The sequence below is a fragment of the Eulemur rufifrons genome, chromosome 8 (genome assembly GCF_041146395.1).
Source record: "Eulemur rufifrons isolate Redbay chromosome 8, OSU_ERuf_1, whole genome shotgun sequence".
In the NCBI taxonomy this organism is placed as follows: Eukaryota; Metazoa; Chordata; class Mammalia; order Primates; family Lemuridae; genus Eulemur; species Eulemur rufifrons.
Genome location: NC_090990.1, coordinates 18,944,875 through 18,972,151, shown reverse-complemented (window position 1 = coordinate 18,972,151; position 27,277 = coordinate 18,944,875). Strand labels below are relative to the sequence as shown.

At 46.0% G+C, this 27,277-nt stretch overlaps 1 protein-coding gene and 1 non-coding gene across 2 annotated transcripts; one reads left to right on the top strand and one right to left on the bottom strand.

Moving 5' to 3' along the window:
* Positions 1 to 485: 485 nt before the first annotated feature.
* On the bottom strand, positions 486 to 571 carry LOC138391169 (small nucleolar RNA SNORD74). Its single transcript, XR_011234783.1, has one exon. It is a non-coding gene; the product is annotated as a small nucleolar RNA SNORD74 (small nucleolar RNA).
* Positions 572 to 18,207: 17,636 nt separating this feature from the next.
* Positions 18,208 to 20,775, top strand: PTAFR (platelet activating factor receptor). Its single transcript, XM_069477544.1, has one exon. The coding sequence runs from the start codon at positions 18,208 to 18,210 to the stop codon at positions 19,234 to 19,236; it is 1,029 nt and encodes a 342-aa protein (XP_069333645.1). The 3' UTR covers positions 19,237 to 20,775.
* The last annotated feature ends 6,502 nt before the right edge of the window (positions 20,776 to 27,277 follow it).

Here is a 27,277-nt window from a genome sequence, read left to right as displayed (position 1 = left end):
AGGCTTGTAGAGTTTTAAGTTAAGAAAGTCTGTTAGTCAGAGACAAGTCACCCGACACATACCCAGACTCAAGTGATCTGTTAAGTAAATTGATGACCTGCGGGTGTGGTTCAAGCTTTGTCTTGTATAGCTTTAGGTCTGTCCGTGAGTTACGAAGGATATCTCTAAGAAGGAGGAGGGCATGAAGACCTCCCTTCTCATGGCCAGCAACTCAGCTTTAGGGTATTTCTGGGGGTCCCCTTGGCCAAGAGAGGGTCCATTCAGTCAGCTGGGGAGCTTAAAATTTTATTTTAGTTCACAAAGCTCAGAGAGGAGAAGAAGTTTTACCAAAGGTTGCACAACTATTAAGTCATAAAGCTGAGTCATATATTCCAAGTTAAAATATACAATGTGCTTTCAAATCTGCCATCTCTTAGGCCTATTAAAAAAATTTAATTATTTTACCATAGTAAAAATAATAACATACATTTACTCTCTTAACAATTTTTTTTTCATCAGAGCAATTGGCATTCTCATTAACATGGTCAGATGTCACTACCAACATAGGTTTCATCAGAGGCCCTCTTAATAATTTTTAGGTATACAGTTCAGGCATGTTAACTATAGTCACACTGTTGTATAATGATCTCTAAACCTCTTATCTCGCATAACTGAAACTCTGTATCCGTTGAGCAACTCCCCATTTCCCCCTCCACCCGGCTCCTGGCAACCATCATTCTACTTTTGGTTCTGTGCATTGGATTACTTTAGATGCCTCATATAAATGGAATCACACAGTATTTGTCTTTCAGTGGCTGACTTATTGCACTTAGCATAATGTCTTCAAGGTTCATCCAGGTTGTGGCATGTGTCAGAATTTCCTTCCTTTTTAAGGTTGAATAATATTTCATTGTCTCTTTATGCCACATTTTGTTTATCCATTCATCTGTGATGGACATTTAGGCTGCGTCCACCGCTCAGCTATTGTGAATAATGCTGCTATGAACATGGGTGTGCAAATATCTTTTCAAGATCCTGTTTTCAGTTCTTTTGGATATACAGTATACCCAGAAGTGGAATTGCTGGGTCATATGATTGTTCTATTTTTAATTTTTTGAGGAACCTCCATACCGTTTTCCACAGAAGCTGCACCATTTTATAATCCCACCAACAGTGGGGAAGGGTTCCAATTTTTCCTTCTTTTTTAGAGACAGGGTCTTGCTCTGTCACCCAGGCTGGAGTGCAGTGGTGCAATCATAGCTCCCTGTAACCTCCAACTCCTGGTCTCAAGCGACCCTCTCGCCTCAGAGAATGGCAAAGACAATTGGCACATGCCACCATGGCTCGCTGATTTTTAAATCTTTTTGTAGAGACAGGGTCTCACTCTGTTGCTCAGCTGGTCTTGAATTCCTGGCCTCGAGTGATCTTCCTGCCTCGGCCTCCCAAAGTGCTGGGATCATAGGTGTGAACCTATAATTGGACTATAGGTTCCAATTTCTTACATTCTCACCAACACTTGTTATTTTCTGTTTTTTCATAATGGCTATCCTAATGGGTGTGAGATGATTCTGCATTATGGTTTTGATTTGCAGTTCTCTGATGATTAGTGATGTTGAGCATCTTTTCATATGCTTGTTTGTCATTTGTGTATCTTCTTTGGAAAATGTCTATTCAAGTCCTTTGCCTTTTTCAATTGAGTTATATTTTTGTTTGCTGTTGAGTTCTGGGAGTTCTGGATATTAACCCCTTATCTGATATATGGTCCCATTCTGTAGGTTGCCTCTTCACTCTGTTGATTGTTTTCCTTTGCTGCATGGAAGTTTTTAAGTTTGACAAAAAAAAACACAAAAAAACCAAAAACAAATAGTCTCATTTGTCTATTTTTGCATTTATTATCTGTGCTTTTAGTATCAAATCCAAGAAATTGGCCGAGCCCAGTGGCTCACGCCTGTAATCCTAGCACTCTGGGAGGCCGAGGCAGGAGGATCCCTCAAGGTCAGCAGTTCGAGACCAGCCTGAGCAAGAGCGAGACCCCGTCTCTACTAAAAATAGAAAGAAATTAGTTGGACAACTAAAAATATATAGAAAAAATTAGCCGGGCATGATGACACACGCCTGTAGTCCCAGCTACTTGGAAGGCTGAGGCAGAAGGATTCCTTAGGCCCAGGAGTTTGAGGTTGCTGTGAGCTAGGCTGACACCACGGCACTCTAGCCTGGGCAGCAGAGTGAGACTCTGTCTCAAAAAAAAAAAAAAAAAAAAATCCAAGAAATCATTACCCATCCCAATGTTGTGAAGCTTTTGTCCCATGTTTTCTGTTAGGAGTTTTATAGTTTCAGGGCTTAGGTTTAGGTCTTTAATTTTTAAGTTAAATTTTGTATATGGTGTAAGACAGGAATTCATCTTCATTCTTTTGCATGTGGATATCCAGTTTTCCTAGCACCATTTGTTGAAGAGACTATCCTTTCCCTATTGTGTAGTCTAGGCCCACGTGTCAAAAATTATTTGACTATAGATGTGAGGGTTTATTTTTGGGCTCTCAATTCTGTTCCGTTGATCTATGTGTCTGTCGTTACGCCAGTACCACTCTGTTTTCATTACTGTAGCTTTGTAATATGTTTTGAAATCAGGAATTGCGAGGCCTCCAGCTTTGTTCTTCTTTCTCAATATTGTTTTGGTTATTTGGAGTCCTTTTATTTTTTTTTTAATGACTTTTCTTTATTCTTATTTCAGCATATTGTGGGGATACAAAAGTTTAGGTTACGTATATTGCCCTTGTCCCCCCCCGCCCCCCCCCCCCCGAGTCAGAGCTTCAAACGTGTCCATCCCCTAGACAGTGCACATTGCACTCATTATGTATGTATACACCCATCCCCTCCCCCACCCACATCTGCCCAACACCCGATCGATATTATTCCTAAATGTGCTCTTAGGTGATGATCAGTGAAACCAATTTGATGGTGAGTACATGTGGTGCTTATTTTTTCATTCTTGGGATACTTCACTTAGTAGAATGGGTTCCAACTCTTTCCAGGAAAATACAAGAGGTGCTATACCACCATTATTTCTTATAGCTGAGTAGTACTCCATGGTATACATATACCACATTTTATTAATCCACTCATGTTTTGATGGGCACTTGGGTTGTTTCCACATCTTCGCAATTGTGAATTGTGCTGCTATAAACATTTGGGGGCAGGTATCTTTGTCATAGAATGTCTTTTGTTCTTTTGGGTAGATGCCCAATAATGGGATTGCTGGATCAAATGGTAGGTCTACTTGTATCTGTTTAAGGTATCTCCATATTGCTTTCCACAGAGGTTGTACTAGTTTGCAGTCCCACCAGCAGAGTATGAGTATTCGTGTCTCTCCGTATCCACGCCAACATTTGTTGTTATGGGACTTTTTGATAAAGGCCATTCTCACTGGAGTTAAGTGATATCTCATTGTGGTTTTGATTTGCATTTCCCTGATGATTAGAGATGTTGAGCATTTTTTCATGTTTGTTGGCCATTCTTCTGTCTTCTTTTGAAAATTTTCTGTTCATGTCCTTTGCCCACTTTTTGATAGGGTTGTTTGATTTTTTTCTTGCTGATTTTCCTGAGTTCTAAATAGATTCTAGTTATCAGTCCTTTATTGGATGTGTAGCATGCAAAAATTTTTTCCCATTCTGTAGGTTGTCTATTTACTCTCATGACAGTTTCTTTGGCTGTGCAGAAGCTTTTTAATTTAATCAGGTTGGGGGTCCTTTTAGATTTCATATGAATTTTAGATTAGTCTTTTTGATTTCTGTGAAAAATGACATTGGGATTTTGATAGGCATTGCATTGAATCTGTAGAACACTTTGGGTAGTATGGACATTTTAACAATATTAAGTCTTTTAATGCATAAACTTGGAATGTCTTCCCATTTATTTGTGTCATCTTCCATTTCTTTAAGTGATGTTTTATAGTTTTCAGTGTATAAATCTTTTGCTTCCTTGATTAAGTTTATTCCTAAGTATTTTATTCCTTTTGATTCTGTTATAAATGGGTTTGCTTTCTTAATTTCCTTTTCTCTTAGGCTCATTTAAAAGTCTTCATTTTACAAATGAGGCTACAGAGACTCAGAGTCACAGGGTGAGACTGGTGGTTGAAGCAGGATTTGGTCCCAGCTCCAGTGCTGCCAGGCAGGAGTCAGATGGGTACAGAGCAGACCGCACCCTCTCTTTGCCCCAGTCCCTTCCCAGCTTTGGGGAGCGAAGGTAAAAGCAGGGCCCCAGGTCACAGGCATCTCCTTCTGGGGCCCCGCAGCATCTGGAGGTCCTGTTCTCAGGCCATAGGACAGGTCTGGGAGTGGATGAGTTGGCCAAGGAGCAGTTTGATTCCAGCAGGGGCGACGGCTTGGTTCAGGAGAGTCAGGACAGGCCTTGGAGTTCAAAATGCCAAGACTGCCACTTACTTTCCAGCTGTGTGACTGTGGATGAGTCTGTTTTCTTCTCTAATCTCACTTTCTTCCCTGGAAAAATGGACATCTCATAAAACCTACCTCACGAAACTGATTTGAAGAGGAAATATGATCATGGGTGAGAAGTGTCTGTCAATGCCCTGAACTTAGGTGGCCTGGCTCTGGCTCCCCTCCAGCCATGTGCCCCCGCACAGGGCAAGGAGCACTCGGATGCCGGAGAGTGTGCCACTTGGAACCTAGGTTTCCCCCACCCCACCACTTGCAGCCCATGTTCTGTTTGTGAATGTGCCTCAGGCCTGCGGGGCTGCAAGGAGCTGCTGGTGCAGGGGCTGTGGATAAACTTGGATGTGTCTTATTTTTAGCTTATAAATATTTAGACTTTTGTACTCTTGACTTAAACCGGCCCCAAATGTTTGGGGCTAGCCAGACTGGTGAACCCAATTTCCCGACCCACAGTCTCCTCTGGGGAATTGAGCAGCACATACTTCCTTCTGCCCAGCGCCCGGTGGTCCCTCCCCTCCGACTGTCCAGCTGTGGGTGAGAACCCCTTCTCCTGGTTCCCTAGGGGCTGGAAACATTATCAGTGGGGGTGGGGACCGAACACTGCGCCGGGCAAAGGGAAGGAGATTCAGATAACAGAATTCTTCTGGCTCCATGAATATTTATGGCCTCCCTACCCTACGCCCCAGCTGAGGGCTCTGCCTGGGCAAGCTGCCCAGCCTTAATCCATCAGAGAATGGAGGCTATGTGTTAAACTGAGTGGTCTGAGCCTCCTCTTCCTTCTCCTTCCAAATGCTCATCCTCTTCCTGAGCTGTTGAAAGCTTTGCTGGCATTAGCTGGGGGCTCTGTCTGGAGCTGGCAGGACAGCCAGTATTTGGGCCAAAGCTCCTGGGTCAGTGATGTCCCATAGTCCCCTCTCCTGGCTCCATGCGGCTGGGTCGATGGGGAGAGGGAGGCCTGGCCATTTGTGGCTCAGACCCTGTTCTAGCCACTTTCCATGCTTGTCTTTGGAACGATTGTTAGAATTGTGAGATTTTGCACATTAAGAAATTGGGGCTCAGAGAGGTGAAGTCACTTGCCCAAGTTCACACAGCGAGTAAATGGTGAGCCAGATATAAACCCAGGTCTTTATGACTCCAGAGGCCTTATTGTCCCCTCCCCATTCCACCCGCAGTGCACCTCCCCGGAGAGACAATGCACATGTCCTTTGTGCCAGGCTCTTTGGAATGGTCATCAGGAGTTTGGTCACTCATTCATTCATTCCTCGGTTCCCTATACTGGGGGTAAAGAGATGAGAAATATCTAGTCCCTGCCCCCAAGAAGCTCCTAGTCTGATAAGGAAACAGCCACAAATCAATACTTAACACATGTTGTGTCAGGCGCTATACTGAGGAATATGTCCAGTGTGTGGTGACCCAGAGAAGGTGGCAACTCATTTTGCCTCTGATAATCAGAGAAGGCGCCCAGAGGAAGCACTCTTTAGATTAGGTCTCACAGCTGAGTAAGATTTTTCTAGGTAAAGCAATAGGAAAAAGGTACTCTTGGTAGGGGCCACAGCATGAGCGAAGGCACGGAGGTTCGAGGAGAAATAGTTTTTTGTTTGTTTGTTTGTGTTTTTGAGACAGAGTCTCACTCTGTTGCACAGGCTAGAGTGAGTGCCGTGGTGTCAGCCTAGCTCACAGCAACCTCAAACTCCTGGGCTTAAGCGATCTTTCTGCCTCAGCCTCCCGAGTAGCTGGGACTACAGGCATGTGCCACCATGCCTGGCTAATTTTTTTTCTATGTATTTTTAGTTGTCCAGCTAATTTCTTTCTATTTTTAGTAGAGACGGGGGTCTCACTCTTGCTGAGGCTGGTCTCGAACTGCTGACCTCAAGCGATCCACCCGCCTCGGCCTCCCAGAGTTCTAGGATTACAGGCGTGAGCCACCGTGCCCAGCCAAAATGGCATTTTTAAAGAAGCAGCGATGCGGGGAGGGGGGAAAAAGCAATATACGTAACCTAAACTTCTGTACACCCCTAATATGCTGAAATAAAAAAAAATAAAAAAAAAAAAGAAGCAGCAAGAAATTCGGGAGGCCAGGGTAGAGCATGTAGCAGGGTATGGTGGGAGATGAGGTGGGAAGAGAGCGAGGACTCGATCCCGGGTGAGGGGAGTCAAGGACGGTGTTGGGTCAGGCACGTGTGTGGCTGGCAGTGTGCTGAGGCACAGCACTTCTCGAACTCCAGTGTGAGCGTGAATCACCTGGGCATCTCGTTAAGATACAGATTCTGATACAGTAGATCTGACGTGGGGCCTGAGCTCTGTATTTCAAACAAGCTGATGCTGCTTGTATAAGGTGATTCTGCTGCTACTGCTGGTCCACGGACCACAGTGTGCGTACCCAGGTTGCAGAGGGCTCTGCCTTGAGTGGCGGCTGCTGTGGGCAGCAGGCAATCCTGTCGGTGGCGAGATATTTGTTCACTGGACAAATGTTTACCAAACTCCTGCTCTGGCTCCTGCTGAGTGCTGGGATGGAAAGAAAAACTGGAAATGCCTCTCTCTGGTCCACGCCACCACCATCTCTCACCTCCAATACAGTCTCTCTGTTTCCACTCCTGCCCCTACCGTCTGTTCTCTGCCATCTAGCAGCTAAGCCAGAGCAAGTCAGATCACGTTTCTTGCCTGTTTAACGGCACTGCAGCGGCTGTCTGATACTCATAGAATAGAATCCAAACTCCTTACCATGGTCTAGGAACAATCTGGGGCTTGTTGTCCTCTGATCACATCCCACTCTTCCCATTTCTCACTCCCTAAGGGCCACATTGACCTTTCAGCTTCTTGTTCCTACCTCAGGCCCTTTGCACATGATCCCCTTTGCCAGGAGCACCCTTCTTCCAGATCTCCTCCTGACTTGTTCCTTCTCACTTTCTGGATTTTGGCCAGGGCAAGATACAGGTTTTTCAGGTCCCTAAAGCTTATACAATTTGGAGGCCCCTCTTTGAAGAGAAGATACCAAATTACAAACACACAATTAGACACGGGGCTTAGGAAGGGGCCTGGAAGCCTAAGCTTCATTGACTTCATGGTAAATGTGACTCTGGTTTTGTTTATATGTCACCTCCTCTGAGAAGCCTTCCCTGGTCACTCTATTTAAAGCAGCCCCCCTACCCAATCTTCATCATGTCACTATTTTTTATTTCTTTTATTGAGTTTATCACAATTTGAAATTATCTTGTTCTTCTATTTCTCTACTTATTTTTTACTGTTTCTTCCAACTAGAGTGTAAGCTCTTCAAGAGCAGGAACCTTGCCTGTTTTATTCCTGCAGTATCCTCAACATAGCACACAGCACCCTACTACGCACAGTGGGATGCCAGGAACTGTGAAGTGAGTGAATGGACATTGTCTGTGCTCCTGGAAGGCAGAGAGGACACATACAAGTGATTTCAGTGGGATAAAAAGCTATTAGCGACTGGGCGTGGTGGCTCATGCCTGTAATCCCAGCACTTTAGGAGGCCGGGGCAGGAGGATCACTTGAGGCCAGGAGTTCCAGACCAGCCTGGACAACATAGTGATACCCCATATCTATCAAAAATAGGAAAAAATAGCTGGGTGAGATGTTGCACACCTGTAGTCCCAGTTACTTGGGAGGCTGTGGCAGGGGGATCACTTGAGCCTGGGAGTTGGAGGCTGCAGTGAGCTACGATCACACCACTGTGCTCCAGCCTGGGTGACAGAGCCAGACTCTGTCTCTAAAATAAATAAAATAATAAAAAAAAAATGGAAAGCCCTGTGAGCTATGGAAGACCAAAGGATGGGCACTTAACCAGGTCTGGGGGTGAGGGTGGGGTATGCAGGAGGCTCCCCAGGCTTAGGAAAAGCTACCTGGAGGAAATGAGGCCTGAGAAATCTTAAACAATGTTCTACTGAACATACAGGCAAAGAGAAAGAGGGAAAGGTTTCTTGGCAGACGAAACTGCATGAATAAAGGCATGGAGGGATGAGCCCCCACTCCCAGAGGAGACTCGGCTGGTTATATTAATATTTTGGGTGATTTCAAGGGTCCTGCTGCTGCAAAGGTCCAGCTAGGCACTAAGGTGGAGATGAGGGCCAAGGCAGTGGGAGTCACATGGGAACCAGAACCCTGGGATTGGACAGAGGGCAGCAGAAGTGGGAAGAGCCAGGGAGGTGGGTACTGGAGGCACCAAGGGCAATGGCCTTGGGCAAAGCAGTTCCACCCAGGGCTCCCCACACTGATTCTGAGCTTGTGTCTGGAAGAAAAGTCCTACCTCTGCTGAGCCTCCCTCGGGGACCATGTGGAATGGAAGCCTCTAGCATCAGACCGGCTCGAGTGCACATTCTCCTAGCTTGGGTTCCTGGGAAGCCAACTTCAAGATGGGGATTAGCATGCAGGCACATTTTTTTCCTGGAATATTTTAAAGCAAATTCCAGATCTTGTGTAATTTCATCTATAAATATTTCATTATATGCATCTAATAGATAAGGAATTAAAAAATATAACCATAATATCATTATCCTACCTAACAAAATTAATATGAATTTTTTAATACCATCTAATACTTTGTGGCCGAGTTTTCCCAATTGTCTAAAAAATATTTTTTACAGTTGGTTTATTTGAATCAGGATCCAAACAAGGTCCACACACAGCGTTTGCTTGCTCAATCAAACTTCTTGAATGAGAATTTGCCCTTCCCCTTCCCTGCCTCTGACTCCTCAGTTTACGCCTGGGAAGCTGCCCTCCCTCTGATTAGGTGCGATTGAGTCCCTCGCTGCCACATCCAGTGTTTACTTTTCCGTCTTCTTTGTCATTGATCTCCCGGTGGCTTTTCCCACTGTTGGTCACTTGCTCCCATGCTCTTGAGACTGTCTTCCCCTAGGCCTCCAGCACGGTGCTATGCGGGTTCTCCTCCGTGACTGTCCTGTCTCTGCCTCCTTTGTAGGTTTCTCCACCTCCTCTGCATGGTCTTGATGTTAGGCTCTTCAGGGTTTGACTCTGATCCTCCTGGATGTTTTCCAGGCACCCCAAATGTGGTATGTCCCCAAATGAACCCATCCTCCCCATCCCCACGGTGTTCCCCCTCAGCATCATTTCCACAAAGACAGACACCGCCATAGCCCCAATCATCTGGCCTAGAAACCTGGCAGCTGTCCCCGATCCCTCCCTTTCTCTCACCCAGTATCCCATCCATCACCAAGTTCTGCCCATCCGATCCCCTCAGTAATTCTCAGAACCATCCATTTCCCTCCATCTGCTCTGCCATGGTCCAGGCTTTTGGAAGCTCCCCACACACTTGTGCCTGTCTCTTTGCTGTCTCTCTGCCTCTGGTCTGAATCCCCTTTAGTCCGTTCTATACACAGCGGTCTAAGCCATCTTCCCCAAACCCAGGCCCAGCCTCGTCCCTTCCATGCTCAGGGTCCTCCAATGACTCCCCATTTTCTGCAGAATAAAGTACAGAGCTTAGCCTGATATTCAAGACCCTTCTTGAGTTGACTAATTCTTACTTTTTTTTTTTTTTTTTTTGAGACAGGGTCTCGCTCTGTCACCCTGGGTAGAGTGCAGTAGTGCCATCATAGCTCACTGCAACCTCAAACTCCTGGGCTCAATCAATCCTCCTTCCTCAGCCTTCCGAGTAGCTGGGACTACAGGCACAGACCACCGCCCCAACTAATTTTTCTATTTTTAGTAGAGACGGGGTCTCGCTGTTGCTGAGGCTGGTCTCGAACTCCTGGCCTCAAGCGATCCTCCCATCTCGGCCTCCCAGAGTGCTAGGATTACTTACAGGTATGAGCCACCACACTGGCCTGATTATTACTTTTGTAGCCCTGTCTTTTCTCACCCACCTCAGACTAAGTTTTATCTAAACTGAAAGTTTCAAGTTCCCTCAGAACAAGGTACATCTTCTCCTATTCTTCCGGGCTCAGCACGTGCTGTCCCCTCTGCCTGGGATGCCCCTCCCCTCGCTTCACCAGGCTAACCCCTTCTCTCCCTGAGCATAGGCAGGTCATTCCTCGCCCTCAAGGCTGGGCTAGGGGCAACTTCTGTGAATTCCCATTACACCAAATCTGTCCATTACCAGAGCACTCTCACTTGTTTTTCTGAGTCTCTCTCTTGCAAGTGGTCTGTGAGCCACTCAAAGGCAGGGACTGGGTCTGTACTGAGGCCTTAGTACTCTGCTGGGGTCCTGGAGCCATGCGTCCTTGCCCCGTGAACACACTTGTGAGTGCCTGAATTGGTGAGGCGGCTAACCTGTGTGTGGGTGTGTGCTTTGTTCACATGGTGAGATTTTTATTTTATTTTATTTTTCTTTTCTTTCTTTCTTTCTTTTTTCTTTTTTTAATTCTTTATTCAGCCACCTGTGTTTTCGGGGAGATTTTTTTTTTAAATCAAAATTAATGCAAAAAAAATTCATGATTACCAAAATTTTAAATGAAGACAGGATCATGATCATCCCAGGCAGATCCATGTTAGAGCCTGAGGCAAAACGAAGAATCAGTCATACTCCTTTTTTTTTTTTTTTTTTTGAGACAGAGTCTCGCTCTGTTGCCCGGGCTAGAGTGCCGTGGCGTCAGACTAGCTCACAGCAAACTCAAACTCCTGGGCTTAAGCAATCCTCCTGCCTCAGCCTCCCGAGTAGTTGGGACTACAGGCATGCGCCACCATGCCCAGCTAATTTTTTCTATATATATTTTAGTTGGCCAGCTAATTTCTTTCTATTTTTAGTAGAGACGGGGGTCTCGCTCTTGCTCAGGCTGGTCTTGAACTCCTGATCTCTTAATGATCCTCCCACCTCGGCCTCCCAGAGTGCTAGGATTACAGAGTAATACTCCTTTTGATTTTTAAAAATATTGCATTAAAATATTGTTTATCTTGATTACAGAGGTTTTGGTGCCCCCTTAAATTCTGCACCCAGTGAGTGCCTCATTTGCCTCACCCCGGTCCTAGCCTGGTAGAAAGACTTTCTCAACAGGCCTAGGCAGGCAAGGGGCAGGGCTCAGGATGTCCTGGGCTGGGTCCTCTGGCTGGAGAGTTTCCGGAGGATAGTTGCCCTCACCCCACTGAGCTGGCGCCCAAATTGGAGAAGAGGAAGGTACCTTCTGCGTTGGGGGTGGGTAGGGACATGACTTCCGCAAAGACCCAGAGTGAGCACCATGTTCTGCCCAGCCATGGGCTGCCCCTCAGCCCCTGCCTCTCTCAGGCAGGGCTAGGCCAAAGATGCCTCATCGCCCCAGGAACAGGGTCCCCAAAGGCATGAGGGTAGAGCAAAAGGCGGCCAGTCCCAGATGAACGGGCATCTTGGGCTCAAAGGAAAGAGGGTGCTGAGATTGTGAAGCAGCAGTGTTCAAATCTTCTGGTCTCAGAACCCCTTTATATCCTTAAAGGGAGGCTGAGGCAGGAGGATCGCTTGAGCCCAGGAGTTTGAGGTTGCAGAGAGCTATGATGACACACCACTGTACTCTACCCGGGGTGACGGACTGAGATTGTCTCAAAAAAAAGAAAAAAAATATTATTGAAGACTCCAAAGAGCTTTTGTTTACACGGGTTGTATCTACCAATATTTACTATATTAAAACTAAGACATTCTAAAACTTTTCATTTTCAAATTAAAAAGTCCAATAATAAACTTCTTTCATGTTAACATAAATAACACATTTTTGTGAAAAACAACTAGATTTTCCAAGACACAAACAATTTAGGGAGAAGAGTGGCATTGATTTATATTTGTTTACAAACCTCTTTGATGTCGGGCTTAATACAAGACAGCTGGATCATCAACTCTGCTTCTGCGTTCACTCTGTCGTGATAGGTCGTTTGGTTGAAGTAGATGAAGAAAATCTGCCCTCACACAGATATATACTCGTAAAGGGAGGGAAGTTTCAATGGCTTTTTCAGATGATTGGTAACACTCTTCTTTGATACTATGTCAAACTATGTTAAAGCTCCACAAATGGAGTTCATTGTGTCACTCTGTTGCCCGGGCTAGAGTGCCGTGGCATCAGCCTAGCTCACAGCAACCTCACACTCCTGGGCTCAAGCAATCCTCCTGCCTCAGCCTCCAGAGTAGTTGGGACTACAGGCACGTGCCACCACGCCCAGCTAAATTTTTTCTATTTTTAGTAGAGACAAAGGTATAACTCCTACTCAGGCTGGTCTCAAACTCCTGACCTTGAGTGATCCTGCCGCCTCAGCCTCCCAGAGTGCTAGGATTACAGGCGTGAGCCACCATGCCTAGCCCAAATGGTAGTTTCTTAAAGGTTAATTGTAATCTATGAATAGAATGTAAATCATATCAATGAACTTTTGTAATCTCTTACACTACACTGGATTGGTCTATTTTGCCATTGAATGGATCTTTTACCTTTGTATAATTTGGAAATCATATAAATTCCTTGCTCATTTGAAAAATATTGGTTCTCTGAGTTATGCAGTTCTTCTAAAGGTTGATCTTTCGTTATACAATATCAAAAAGTTGCATTCATGGCCGGGTGCGGTGGCTCATGCCTGTAATCGTAGCACTCTGGGAGGCCGAGGCGGGTGGATCGTTTGAGCTCAGGAGTTCAAGACCAGACTGAGCAAGAGCGAGACCCCGTCTCTACTAAAAATTGAAAGAAATTATATGGACAACTAAAAATACATGTAGAAAAAATTAGCTGGGCATGGTGGCACATGCCTGTAGTCCCAGCTACTCAGGAGGCTGAGGCAGGAGGATCTCTTGATCCCAAGAGTTTGAGGTTGCTGTGAGCTAGGCTGATGCCATGGCACTCTAGCCTGGGCAACAGAGTGAGACTTTGTCTCAAAAAAAAATTTCGTTCATTAATATTGCCATCAATCTCATCAGAAAATTCTTTAAGTATTAGAAAGCTGCCAAGCTCATGCTAGCAGATAGAAGTTTTCCAAAAATTCTCACTTTCTCTCAAATTTTATCATTGGCAACAAGTCCTATCATTTGTTTTCTTTGAAGACAACCATTGTAGTTCGGTTTGCAGCACAAGTACTTCTTGTGTATTTCCCATTTTTACACACGGAATATTAAAAAGATGTTATTCAAGATTGAATAAAATTAATAATTTCCTTGCTTTATCAGGGACATTTTAAAGTGACATTGGCCTTTCTTTCCCCCCACACTGTGAGTCCGTGGCTGTGAAGACTACAATGACTCTGCTACAGTTTGGTGTCTCGGGGTCGATTTGTGCTAAGGAGCCAGCAGTTTTGCTCACCATTGCTTTTGCCCTATTAGTGCAAATGTCAATAGAGTGAAAAAGGTAAACAATGTTTGGGTATTATTATGAAAATAGTTTGACCTTGTAGATCCTCCCACCTCCAATTCATGGACCACCCTTTGAGAACTATTGTCCTAGAGCTTGCAATCAGATGGCAAGACTGCCTTGGGATGGAAAAGGTCCCAGCAGTGTGGAAGTTGGTAATTTTGCTGCTGAGGAAACAGCATAAAATGTGCCCTCAAATCAACTACGTAATTCAGTGGGACTGGAGGATGAGTTTGCTTTTAAAGGAATCACAATGATTTATTGGGAACAATGAAACCTACATTTATTTAATTTAATGTAGATAAACCCCTACCACACTAAATGGAGCAAAGCACAAAAATGTTCTCAATCAACAAAACTCCAGTGAGAGCCAGTTGCTTCTTTAAACATACCTGTACGTACGTATCTTTAGGCTTTTGCAAGTGTTTCCACTGCTGCGGCCTCCCCAGGGGATAGGTGTAATTAACACGGCTTATCACCCCTTCCTTCATTTATTGGCTTTTGCTGCTGGGGACACAGTGCTGGATAGATGGACAAGGTCCTTGCTGTCCTGCTGCTCACAGGCAAGTGGGGGAAGCGTTAAATAGTCACGCAATTGTCAATATGATTACAACTGTGCTCAGGGTTATGAAGTACAGGAAATTTTGTGGGGGTGGGGGACTGTCTTGGGCCCGAGGCCAGCGAGCAGGAGTTGGCGTCGGCCAGGTGAAAGTGGGGTGTGGGTAGGGAAGAGCCTTGGAGGCAGCGGATGGGTGTCACGGGGGCTCCTAGGCAGGAAATGTTTGGACAGGTTTGAAGACCCGCCCGGGAAGTCCATTTTGGCTAGAGCCTGGTGGCACGAGATGAGGGTGGAGTGACAGATGGAGGTCAGGGCAAGGGCCTTCTGGTGGACTTATTTCAGTTCCTGGAAACTATCAAGCTCTTCCCTGCTACAGTCCTGGACCCATACAGATCCCTTTGCCTAGGAGATTCTTCCCTTGTTCTTCCTTCAGGCCTCAACTGAAATGTCACCTCCTTTCTAAGTAGATCTCTTTTTGTTTCTCATATCAGCAGCCCATTTTCTTTGTGTAACAATTCCTTTTTTTTTTTTTTTTTTTTTTTTGAGACAGAGTCTTGCTTTGTTGCCCGGGCTAGAGTGCGTGCCGTGGCGTCAGCTTAGCTCACAGCAACCTCAAACTCCTGGGCTCAAGCGATCCTCCTGCCTCAGCCTCCCGAGTAGCTGGGACGACAGGCATGCGCCACAATGCCCAGCTAATTTTTTTCTATATATTTTTTGGTTGGCCAGATAATTTCTTTCTATTTTTAGTAGAGACAGGGTCTTGCTCTTGCTCAGGCTGGTCTCGAACTCCTGCCCTTGAGCCATCCACCCGCCTCGGCCTCCCAGAGTGCTAGGATTACAGGCATGAGCCACCATGCCTGGCCAGCAATTGCTTTTTTGTGTCTCTCTCATGTATGTTCCCTGAGGGCAGGGCCCCTGCAGTCAGTCCAGGTTCGCCCCGCATGTGCTGTGCTCAGTGGTGCACCTGACATGCAGTTAGTACTCAGAAACATTTGTGGGACGAACATGTGAAAGAACAGAGCGGGATTTGAGATCTTGGCACCATCCCTTAATAGCTGTGTGATCTTGCACAAGTCACATAACTACCCTGTACTCAGTTTCCTATTCTGTAACATGCAGACTATACTTCCTATTACGAAGGGTTTTTTTGGGTTTTTTTTCCTTTTTCTTTTGTTTCTTTTCTTTTTCCTCCATTACCCTCTCAACTGTACGAAGGGTTTTTGTGAGACACAAACGAGGCAGCGCATGTGGAAGCACCTAGCAGGTGCCTGGCTCCGAAAGAGGTGGGTGCTCAGAGTGTTAATTGTCTTTTTTCCTTCTCGATCCCCATTTTGTGGCCTTTACTACCCTATGATACATGGTGGGCCTGGGCCTTGATGAGCCCAGGCTGAGTTCTTTCCAGGGATCGGTAGTGGCAGCAGTAGTGGGAGGAACAAGAGGGGAGGGGAGGGACAAAAGGAAGCAACTGGTGGTGGTGGTGGTTGTTTTTTGAGACAGGGTTTTGCTCTGTTGCCAGGACTAGAGTGCAGTGGCATCATCATAGCTCACTGCAACCTCAGACTCCTGGGCTCAAGCGATCCTCCTGTCTCAGCCTCCCTAGTAGCTGTGACTACAGGCACGGGCCACCACACCCAGCTGAGCAACTGGTTTAGATGAAGAGTAGGCGGTGGAGAGGAATTGTTGAAAATGGGCCAGACTTTTGGTAGTGGAATTATGGCTAGTTTTAATCTTCCTTAATATACATAAAATTTTTTTTGTTTTGAAATAACTTTAGGCCTTCAAAAAAAAGTTGCAAAGTTGTACAGAGTTCATGTTTGCCTTCCACCCAACTTTCCCCAACGTTAACAACTCCCAGAACCACAATACAGTGATCAAAACCAGGAAATGAATGTTGATACGTTATTAACTAAATTATAGGCCTTATTTGAACTTTTCCAGTTTTCCCCATAATTACCTTTTTCTGTTCTGGGATACAATCCAGGACCCTACATTGCTTTTAGTTGTCATATGTTTCCTTAGTTTCCTTTAACCTGTGACAGTTCCTCAGTCTTCCTTTGTCTTTCATGACCTTCACACTTTCGATTAATACTGGCCAATCATTTGTAGAATGTCTCACAATTTGGGGTTATCTGATGTTTTCTTATGAGTAAATTGAGATTATGCATTTTTGGCAAGGTTGCCACAGAAGTGATAATTGGGTTTTTTTCCAGTACATCATATCAGAGGTATATGATGTTAATATGTCTTATTAATGGTGATGTTCCTCTTGATTACTTGGTTGAAATATTGTCTACTGGGTTTCTCCACTTTATACTCTTCTTTTTAAATTGTATTTAAACACTTTTTAATTATTAAGATGATAAAGGCTGGGCGCAGTGGCTCATGCCTGTAAGTAATCCTAGCACTCTGGAAGGCCGAGATGGGAGGATCGCTTGAGCTCAGCAGTTCCAGACCAGCCTGAGCAAGAGTGAGACTCCGTCTCTACTAAAGATATGAAAAAAAAAAAAAAAAATTAGCCAGGCAACTAAAAATAGAAAAAATTAGCCAGGCTTGGTGGCATGTACGTGTAGTCCCAGCTATTGGGGAGGCTGAGGCAGGAGGATCACTTGAGCCCCAGGAGTTGGAGGTTGCTGTGAGCTAGGCACTTTAGCTGGGGCAACAGAGTGAGACTCTGTCTCCAAAAAAAAAAAAAAAAAAAAAGATAATAAAGTTGAGGTGGGAGGATCGCTTGAGCTCAGGAGTTCAAATCTAGCCTGGGCAACATAGTGAGACCATCTCTATTAAAAAAAAAAAAGATAATAAATGCACCTTAAAAGTTCAAACAAACAAAAGTATGAAGTAAATAAACTTCTCAATGAGTATACCTCACCTTCCCAGAGGCTACTTACCACTCTAAACTGTTTGAGGTGTATCTTTCTAGACCTTCTATTCATACACAAATATAAAATGGTGTCATACTGAACATTTTCTGCAACTTTTGCTTTGTTTTGTTTTTACTTAACAATGTTATCCAGGAATAGCTATTTGTATCCGTCTAATCAGATCTAACTCATTCCTTTTAATGAGTGGCTAGCATTTTATGCTTTGGGTAACCCAAATATTATACTTCTCTGTATTTTCCAGACATTTTATGAGCATATAAATTATTTTAAAATATAGAGCATTTGCCACATTTTTATTTCAAATTCCATCAATAGAAAAATTAAAAATTTTATAACATGATTTTTATATATCTTATCACTAGAAATAGATTATCTAAAACTTTAAGTCAAAATAAACCAATGAACAAAAAGTGATATTTTAAAATTGAGGAAAAGAAAAGAAAAGAAACTGAATTACCATTGATTTCATTGAATCTCAGGTGCTCTTCATTGTAAAAACACACCATTATTTTATGTGGGGGGAACAAAACTGCTGCCAATTAATTGGAAGATACCATCAACTTTAGAGTTTTTTAAAAATGTGCAAACTGGGAGCGTTTCACTTCATTAGTGTTGAGACTGGGTGATTTACAAAGAGCTGACATTTGCTTCTCACAGTTCTGGGGAAGGCTGGAGATCAAGGCACCGGCAGGTTCAGTGTCTGGTAAGGCCCAGATACCTGCTTCCAAGATGGTGCCTTGAAAGCTGTGATCCACATGGCAGAAGGGACGGGAAAGCAAAAAGGGGCAAGAGAGAAGAGTTCTCCCTTCAACCCTGAGCCCTTTTATAAGTGCTAATCCCATTCTGCCCTCTGCCTTAGTCGCCTCCCAAGGGCCACATCTCTTAATACTGTTGCACTGGGGATTAAGTTTAACATCAAACTTGGAGGAGACACTATCATTCCAACCATAGCAGGGAGTCTTGGAATTGATGAAAGAGGACAGTTCCTTCTTGGCCCTTTATTAACCAGAATTCCTGTGTGGTTTTCCAGGCACAGCCAGGACCGTATGACCTGCTGACTCTTCCAGCCCAGAATGATGGAGCCAAATGGCTCCTCTCGCGTGGATTCCGAGTTCCGATACACTCTCTTTCCGATTGTTTACAGCATCATCTTTGTTCTTGGGGTCGTCTCCAATGGCTACGTGCTGTGGGTCTTTGCGCGCCTGTATCCTTCTAAGAAACTCAATGAGATAAAGATCTTCATGGTGAACCTCACCATCGCCGACCTGCTCTTCTTGGTCTCCCTGCCGCTGTGGATCATTTACTACTACAACCAGGGCAACTGGATTCTCCCCAAATTCCTGTGCAACCTGGCTGGCTGCCTCTTCTTCATCAACACCTACTGCTCTGTGGCCTTCCTGGGCGTCATCACTTACAACCGCTTCCAGGCAGTAACTCGGCCCATCAAGACTGCTCAGGCCACCACCAGAAAGCGTGGCATCTGTTTGTCCCTGGTCATCTGGGTGGCCATCGTGGCCGCCGCCTCCTACTTCCTCATCCTGGACTCCACTAACACAGAGGTCGTCAAGGCTGGCTCAGGCAACATCACCCGCTGCTTCGAGCATTACGAGAAGGGCAGCGTGCCGGTCCTCGTCATCCATATCTTCATCGTGTTCAGCTTCTTCCTAGTCTTCCTCATCATCCTCTTATGCAACCTGGTCATCATCCGCACGCTGCTCACGCAGCCGGTGCAGCAGCCGCGCAACGCCGAAGTCAAGCGCCGGGCGCTGTGGATGGTCTGCACGGTCCTGGCGGTGTTCAGCATCTGCTTTGTGCCCCACCACATGGTGCAGCTGCCCTGGACCCTGGCCGAGTTGGGCTACCAGGACAGCGACTTCCACCAGGCCATTAACGACGCGCATCAGGTCACCCTCTGCCTCCTCAGCACCAACTGTGTCCTAGACCCCATCATCTACTGTTTCCTCACCAAGAAGTTCCGCAAGCACCTCACGGAGAAGTTCTACAGCATGCGCAGCAGCCGGAAATGCTCCCGGGCCACCACGGAGACAGGCACCGAGGTGGTTGTACCACTCAGCCAGGTCCCTGCCAATACCCTCAAGAATTAGTCCCTGCTCGTTGGGTCCAGGCCCAAAGTCTTTTCTTCCGTGGACATCATGGACTGAGCTGGGGGAAGAAGGGATGTCTGCTGGGGTCTGGGCACCTCTTCTCTGGGCACTGGTGGCCTCTTAGGTATAGAGACTGCCTCCCCCAGGGATGATGGCAGAGCTGACTGCTGGAAAATCCAGAACTTGAATGAGCCCCTTCATCCATCTTTGGGCACATATAATACCCTTGGCTGGCGACCTTATCCTGAGTCTTACAGAGCTGGGAGGAATGTCAGGGCCAGGGACAGACCTCAGGGGCAGACTTCGAGCCACCCAGTTCACCCCACTGGGGCAGCAGCCTAAAGCTTTGAGCAACCACTCCCAAGCGATAATGGCAGAGAGGAATTTTGGGAAAGGGACAGCCCCCACCCCTCCGCCAGCTGTGTGGCACTATCTTTGGGGCAGACTTTTGAGCTAGGACAGTACCACCCTCTCCCTGCCCTCAGGCATAAAGTCTTTGTGACACTTCTCAGGGGAAGTGGCTCAGTGGAGCCTTCTCTTGACTTACCCAGCAATCTGTCCTGATGGTGACCAGAGAAGACAAAACACGAACAGACCAAAAGCTAGGACAGGAGCTCATTTCTTGAGGCAGATATGTTTCTCTGCCCAGGCCTGGGTCAGCTCTGGGGGAGTGGGAGAGCCATGACCACCTCATCTATCTTTCTGTCTCAACGACAAGTACCTCCCTGACTAAGTACCTCCTGTGGGGCAGCCACCCACTGTGGCTCAACGACCCCACAAAGCAAAATTGGAGCCCTCTAGGCCAGGGCACCTCAGTGTCCAGAGGCTTCCACGGGAACAGGCACTTGGGCTGGGACGTGCCTGAGGCCTCTGGGGGGAAGGAGCCCATCAGTTCTCTTCCCCCGCCGTGTTCTCTGGAGGCTCCTCCTAACCTGCCTTCCAGGAGTCACAGTCCCAAGGGCCCCAGGTGTCAGCTTCTCTTTCCCTGCCCCGAGACAGGAATGTGAGCCTGCAATGTGAACTTCACAGCCTCCAGACTCAGGGGCTCAGAACAGACTTCTGGTTTCCAGAGCTCTGTGCTCCTTCTGACGGATCTTCCCTCCTTCCAGGCAGAGTCCCCATGAAGTTAGGATACTTCCTTCCTGTCTCCTGGACAAGCGCTGGGTTGCTGATTTTGATGAATGCCTCCCACTGGGCCAGTAACCTGCTTGGGTCTGGGATGGTGGCAGTGGGCTGGACTTGGCTGATGGTGACCAGGTGGCTAGCGCAGCATACTTGAGCTTTGGTGTCACACAGACCCAGGTTCAAGCCTTGGCTTTGTCATTTCTTGCTGATGGAGCTGAATTTCCTACCTCTTAGGATTGTTACCCATGAGGTAAAACCTACCTCATAGGATCCTGTGAGATTTCCTTGTCAGGATACAGTCTGTTATTCTGCTTACGCTGATTTGAGTGGGTGTCTGTCACTTACAACCCAAAGAGCTCTGAATGAGCTAAATGCTGTGTGCTGATGGACAGTGTTTTCTGAATTTCTGTCATTTCTGTACCCTCCTCGCAACCTTTGCAATATCTCTGTACCACCCATAAGTTTACTTAATAAATATTTTACATTTATTTAAAAGAAAACTCATAATTGTACATGAAAACTAATGCCCCCTGCCACAAACAGAAGGTAAACATAAACATGAAACCATAACTACTGAAAATGTTTCTCTGTGTTCTGTCTAGAGTCACTTCATATGCCCCAGGGACTTACAGCTTGCTTCAGGAAGCCCAGCTGTGATGTGCGTAAAGTGCACAGGGTCTGTATTCAGTAAGTGCTCAGTGTAGAGTAACTCTGACAGTTTGAGACGATGACTTATGATTACCTCCTTGCTTCTCCCAGGATGTTGCCCCAGCACACAGGCCAGGCTCTCACTCCTCCCCAGGGCCAGGGCGGTGGGAGGACGAGATTAGGTTGTAGCCCATGCTCCAGCCCTGCTCTCTCTTCCCCGCCCACAATACAGCCACCGTTACTCCTCCTAGAGCCTCGGCCTGGTTGTGTCCTCAGACATCTTCTCTTCTTGTGTTTGTTTATTTATTTATTTTTATTTATTTTATTTTCTTGAGACAGAGTCTTGTTTTGTTACCCGGGCTAGAGTGAGTGCCGTGGTATCAGCCTAGCTCACAGCAACCTCAGACTCTTGGGCTCAAGCAATCCTCAGCCTCCTGAGTAGCTGGGACTACAGGCCGGCACCATCATGCCCGGCTAATTTTTTCTATATATATTTTTAGCTATCCATATAATTTCTTTCTGTTTTTAGTAGATACGGGGTCTCGCTCTTGCTCAGGCTGGTCTCGAACTTCTGAGCTGAAACAATCCGCCTGCCTCAGCCTCCCTGAGTGCTAAGATTACAGGCGTGAGCCACCGCGCCCGGCCTGATTGGGGTTTCCAAGGCATCCTGAGTATCAGGAAGGCCTCACCTTGCATTTCCCCATCTCAGCCCTCGCCCCAGGGAACTACCAGTGATCTCAGTTGGAGAATGCTGGCTCATGCAAGACTGGCCTCATCAAGATGAGTCATAGACACAAGAATGATTAAGTATAGGTCACGGTTGACTAGAAACGGATACGCTTATGCCTATTTTTACTCATCTGTGTTATAGACCTGAGGTCACAGAGAGATATAATAAATGCTTCTTGTAAAGCACCTGGTTTTTATGCAGACTTGGTATTTCTGCAGAACAAATCATGTCCCCCTTGATATCCTGACAGCAAGCCATCCTCTCACCCAGCCATCCATCTATCCACCCATCCATCCATCCATCCATCCATCTACCCACCCATCTATCCATCTATCCATTCATCCATCTATCCAGCCACCTATCCATCTATCCATCCATCCATCCATCCACCCACCCAACCAACCATCCATCCATCTATCCACCCATCCCTCCCTCCATCCATCCATCCACCCACCCAACCAACCATCCATCCATCCATCTATCCACCCATCCCTCCATCCATCCATCCACCCATCCACCCAACCATCCATCCATCCATCTATCCACCCATCCCTCCATCCATCCATCCACCCATCCACCCAACCATCCATCCATCCATCTATCCACCCATCCCTCCATCCATCCATCCATCCACCCACCCAACCAACCATCCATCCATCCATCTATCCACCCATCCCTCCATCCATCTATCCACCCATCCACCCAACCATCCATCCATCCATCTATCCACCCATCCCTCCATCCATCCATCCATCCACCCACCCACCCAACCATCCATCCATCCATCTATCCACCCATCCCTCCATCCATCCATCCACCCATCCACCCAACCATCCGTCCATCTATCCCTCCATCCAGGTACCAAACAAACACCTATGGAGTGCCTATTTTGGTCCAATAAGTATGCTAAGCACAGTTTTGATCTGTTATCTCATTGAAACCTCATACTGTCCTTGAAAGGTAGGTGAATTTATCCCCTCAGAAATGAATAAAATAAATAAGGACCTGAGCTGACTGAATAAGACCCAGTGGCTGGTTCCAGGGTACTTGGTACAGAAGGAGGGGGGCCCCAGCTATGTGCTTGCCACTTTCACCTAGCCTGTCTCATTGAGTCCTCACAAGCACTCTACAGAATAGATACTTCCATGCCCATTTTACAGTTGGGAAAATTAAGGCTAAGAGGGTTCAGTGATTTATAAAGGTAAAAGAGCTATTAAGTGGCAGAATAATATTCAAACCCAGATCTGCCTTGATAAGTATGGGTCCCTTTCCCTCTCTCCTCCCCCATGTAACTGTACCCTCACCCAAGCCCCTCCAGACACAGCCTGGTGTGTGCTGGGGCAGGGATCTTTTGAGGGCCATAGCAGCTGGCGAGATCTTCCACCTCACTGTTTCTAGCTTCCTCTGTGGAGCGGCCTGTGCAGGCTGGAGCCCCAGCAGCAATGACTCTCTCCCAGGCTCCGGCCACTGTGGTCAGCGAGACAGAGTGCTCCTAAGGTGGATGGCAGATATGAACAGTGTTTCAGAGAACCTCAGAAGCCAGAGTGTCACTATCACTGGAGCTGGAAGGTGCTCTTAGAGGTCACCTGGATCCTGACAGCTCTGTAAGGGGAGAGATAGGGGTGGCCTCAACATTGCTGACTGCTTACTGCGCGTACCGTGTGAGGGGAGGGTGACATCATTTACTCCTCCCAAGCTGCTGTGGGTGGAACTGACTCTTCCCTCTGCCTGAATTCCTTTGCCCCAGATATGCGTATAGCTCACTCCCTGGCTTCCCTCAGGCTTTGCGCAAATGTCTCTTCTCAGTGAGGCCTGCCCTGACCACCTCATTGAAAACAGAGGTTTTGGCTGGGCAAGGTGGCTCACGACTGTCATTCTAGCACTTTGGGAAGTTGAGGTGGGAGGATTGCTTGAGCTCAGGAGTTCAAGACCAGCCTGAGCAAGAGTGAGACCCCGTCTCTACTATATACGTAAAGCCTGGCATGGTGGCGCACCTGTAGTCCCAGCTACTCAGGAGGCTGAGGCAGGAGGATCACTTTTGCCTGGGAGTTTGAGGTTGCAGTGAGCTATAATGATGCCACTACACTCTAATCTGGGCAACAGAAAAAGACCCTGTCTAAAAAAAAAAGCAAAAACAAAAAAACAGAGCCTTAGAGAATGAAGTGATCCACCAAGGTCATACTGGGGATGGCTGCCATAGCTGGGTCTGTCTGGCTCCAAGCTCGTGTACTTTTCCACTCCACTCCACTGCCTTCCTCTGTAGACATCCTTCGTGACACAGAATGTGAAGGTCCATGTCTTCCATCTTCCAGAAAGATGGAAGATAGACAAGGATCAGAGAGGTGAAATGACTTACCCAAGGTCACACAGCAATAACATGGTAGAACTGGGATACAGCAAATCTGTTTTTTTTTTTTTTTTTTTTTTTTTACCTGCACTGTGCAAGATGCTTCTTTTATAGGCTTTCCTGTCTGCATGCATGTTACTTTCCTTCCTCGTCATTTCCCGGTCTCATCCTCCTCAACAGCTGTAGTGTGTTTGACATGTATCCTTGATGTTGTATGTATCCTTGTAAAATGTCTAGTGCTACTTTGTGTGTATATTTATTTTAAACTTACATCAAAATTATAGTTTACGTAAATTTGGCTAATGATTGTATTCTGTGTCTCATTTTTTCCCCACCCAGCATTGTTTTTATGATTTAGCCACGCTGAAGTGTGTAGCATCATCGATGCTAATGTCTGCTTGGTCTCGCACTGTGCACATCACCTACATCTTACCTATTCCCCTGGCCGTGAACACTCAGGTTGCCTTCTACTCCCGTTTCTGTATACAATACCGTAAGGAAACCCTTCCAGGTGTTTCCTATGGACTAGTGTAAGGATTGCTTTAGGGTGTACACCCAGGAGTAATATTCCTGGATCATAGGCTACACTCGTACTTAATTTGGTAAAGAACTGCCAAATTACTTCCAGCACGGCTGCACCAGTCTACACTCCACCCCACAGTGATGTTGGTAATTGTATCCCCCCAACACTTGACGTTGTCCAACTTTCAAATCACAGGTAGGTGTAAAGGAAATCTTGTTTTTAGTTTGGATTTCTCTAATATTACTAATGGGTCTGTAATCACATATTCCTAAGTCATTTGGGTTAGAATTCAGACAATTCTGACTTCAAAGCCTGCACGGTGTCATAGAGTGATCAATAAAGTAGCCTCTGGGGCCACATTGCCAGGGTTCAATTTCGGGTTCCACCACTTCCTACTTTGTGATTTGGGGCAGGCTGCTTTACCTATCTGGGCCTGTTTCTCCACCTCTAAAATGAAATAGTTATACCATCGACAGAATAGGATGGTTCTGAGGACTTAGAATTGCTTGGAACAAACTTCGTAAATGTTATGTCCGGTCCTGGCAAAGCGCATTTCTCCGCACAGCCTCCCTTTTTGCTGCAGGCTGTAACCCCATTTTCCCTGCTTCTTTTGCCAAGGTCATCTTGTGTAACCCTGTATTTTCCTTAGAAACACGAAATTGCAGAAGAGAGGAACAGGGCGTGACTAGCTAGGCTTTCCCTTTATTCGACTTCCAGGCCATTCTAAAATACAGTCAGTGTGTTTTAAGAAGTCAGAATTGCCACATGAATGAGTCAGCAGATTTTGGCCTTTGGAAGTAAACAACAAATTGGTTCCTTAATAAAGAGGACGGGGCATCAAAGGACTGTATCGGCAGTGTGAAAAAGCAACCCACAAAATGGGAGAAAATACTTGCAAATCATATGTCTGATATGAGATCGATACCCAGAATATATAAAGAACTCCACAATTCAATAACAAAATACCAAACAACTTGACGAAGAATTTGAATATACATTTCTCCCAAGAAGATATACAAATGGCCAATGAGCATATGAAAAGATGCTCAACATCACTAATCATTAGGGAAAAGCAAATCAAAACCACAATTCGATAAAAACAGAAAATAACAAGTGTTGGCAAGGATGTGGTGACATTGGAACCCTGTGCATTCCCACCTTGCTAGTGGGCATGTGAAACGGTGTGGCTGCTGCGGGAAGTAGTAGGGCGGTAATTCCACTTCTGGGTATACATCCCAAAGAATCAAAAGCAGGGACTCAATAGATATTTGTACACCAATATTCCTAGCAACATTGTTCACAATAGGCCAAAGGTGGAAACAACCCAGTTGTCTATTGAGGGATGAATGGATAAACAAAATGTGGTATAGACATACAATGGAATATTAATCAGTATTAAAAAGGAAGTAAATTCTGGCCAGATGCATTGGCTCACGCCCATGATCCTAGCACTTTGGGAGGCCAAGGCGGGAGGGTTGCTTGAGCTCAGGAGTTCAAGACTAGCCTGAGCAAGAGTGAGACCCCGTCTCTACTAAAATAGAAAAAATTCGCCATGCATGGTGGTGCTCTCCTGTAGTTGCAGCTACTTGGGAGGCAGGAGGATCGCTTGAGCCCAGGAGTTTGAGGTTGCTGTGAGCTAGGCTGACGCCACGGCACTCTAGCCCAGGGCGACAGAGCAAGACTCTGTCTCAAACAAACAAACAAACCAACCAAGGAGGAAATTATGACATAAACTACAAATATGGATGACCTTAACGACATTATGCTAAGTGATGTGTCAGACACAAAAAGACAAAATTATATGAAGTACCTAGAGTAGTCAAATTTCTAAAGGCAGAAAGTCAAATGGTGGTTGCTGAGTTGTGGGGAGGGGAGAAGGGGGAGTGAGTGTTTAACGGCTACAGAGTGTCAGGTTGGGAAGATGAAAAAGTTCTGGAGATGGATAGCGGTGACGGTTTCGCAGCAATATGAATATATTAAAACTTAATGTGCTGAACTGTATACTAAATGGCTAAAAGTAATTATATTTTATGTTACCACATTTAGAAAAACCTAAAAAAAGGGAAGATGGCAGGAGGAGCAGCAGTTTGAGTGGGGAGAAATTCAGGTTCCCAAAGGAGCCTTTCTCAGAGTGGATCCTCATGTTCAAGGTGATGTTTCCCGCCATTGAGGCAACAAGCTCTGCTTGAGTTACTATGTGTGAAAGAGCTTAGTGAATAAAATTCTATACACGTGTGATGTTTTTGGTGTGTGTGGCTGTCTGAGGCAGGGTGGCCTAGTGAAAAGGGAATGGGTGTCCTTTCATTCCACAGCTGTTGAGTGATCTGCCATGTGCTGTGGGGACAAGTCCCAAAGAGGTAAGGTCCTGCCCTCCCACTCTAGCAGATGGCAGGTGAGTTAAAATATGAAAGTGTTGTATTTGCTATTCAGTGCTCAGAGGGGCTTGGGAGACCATTGTGAGCATCTCTTCCCGACTCTGTGTTCAGAGCTGTCATGTTGGTAGCTTGAAATCCGCCATGTTGGGTATATGTACACCACGGAAATCAGCAAAGGCTACAAATCAGGGCTATTATGGTTTGAATCTCAGTGCTGTCACTTACTGGCTCTGTGATCTTGGGCAAATCACGTCACCTCTTTGAGCCTCACTTCCTTATATGTAAAATGGGTA

What these genes read in the sequence shown, in the direction of transcription:
- PTAFR (XM_069477544.1), top strand. Translation starts at nt 18,208, where the DNA reads ATGGAGCCAAATGGCTCCTCTCGCGTGGATTCCGAGTTCCGATACACT.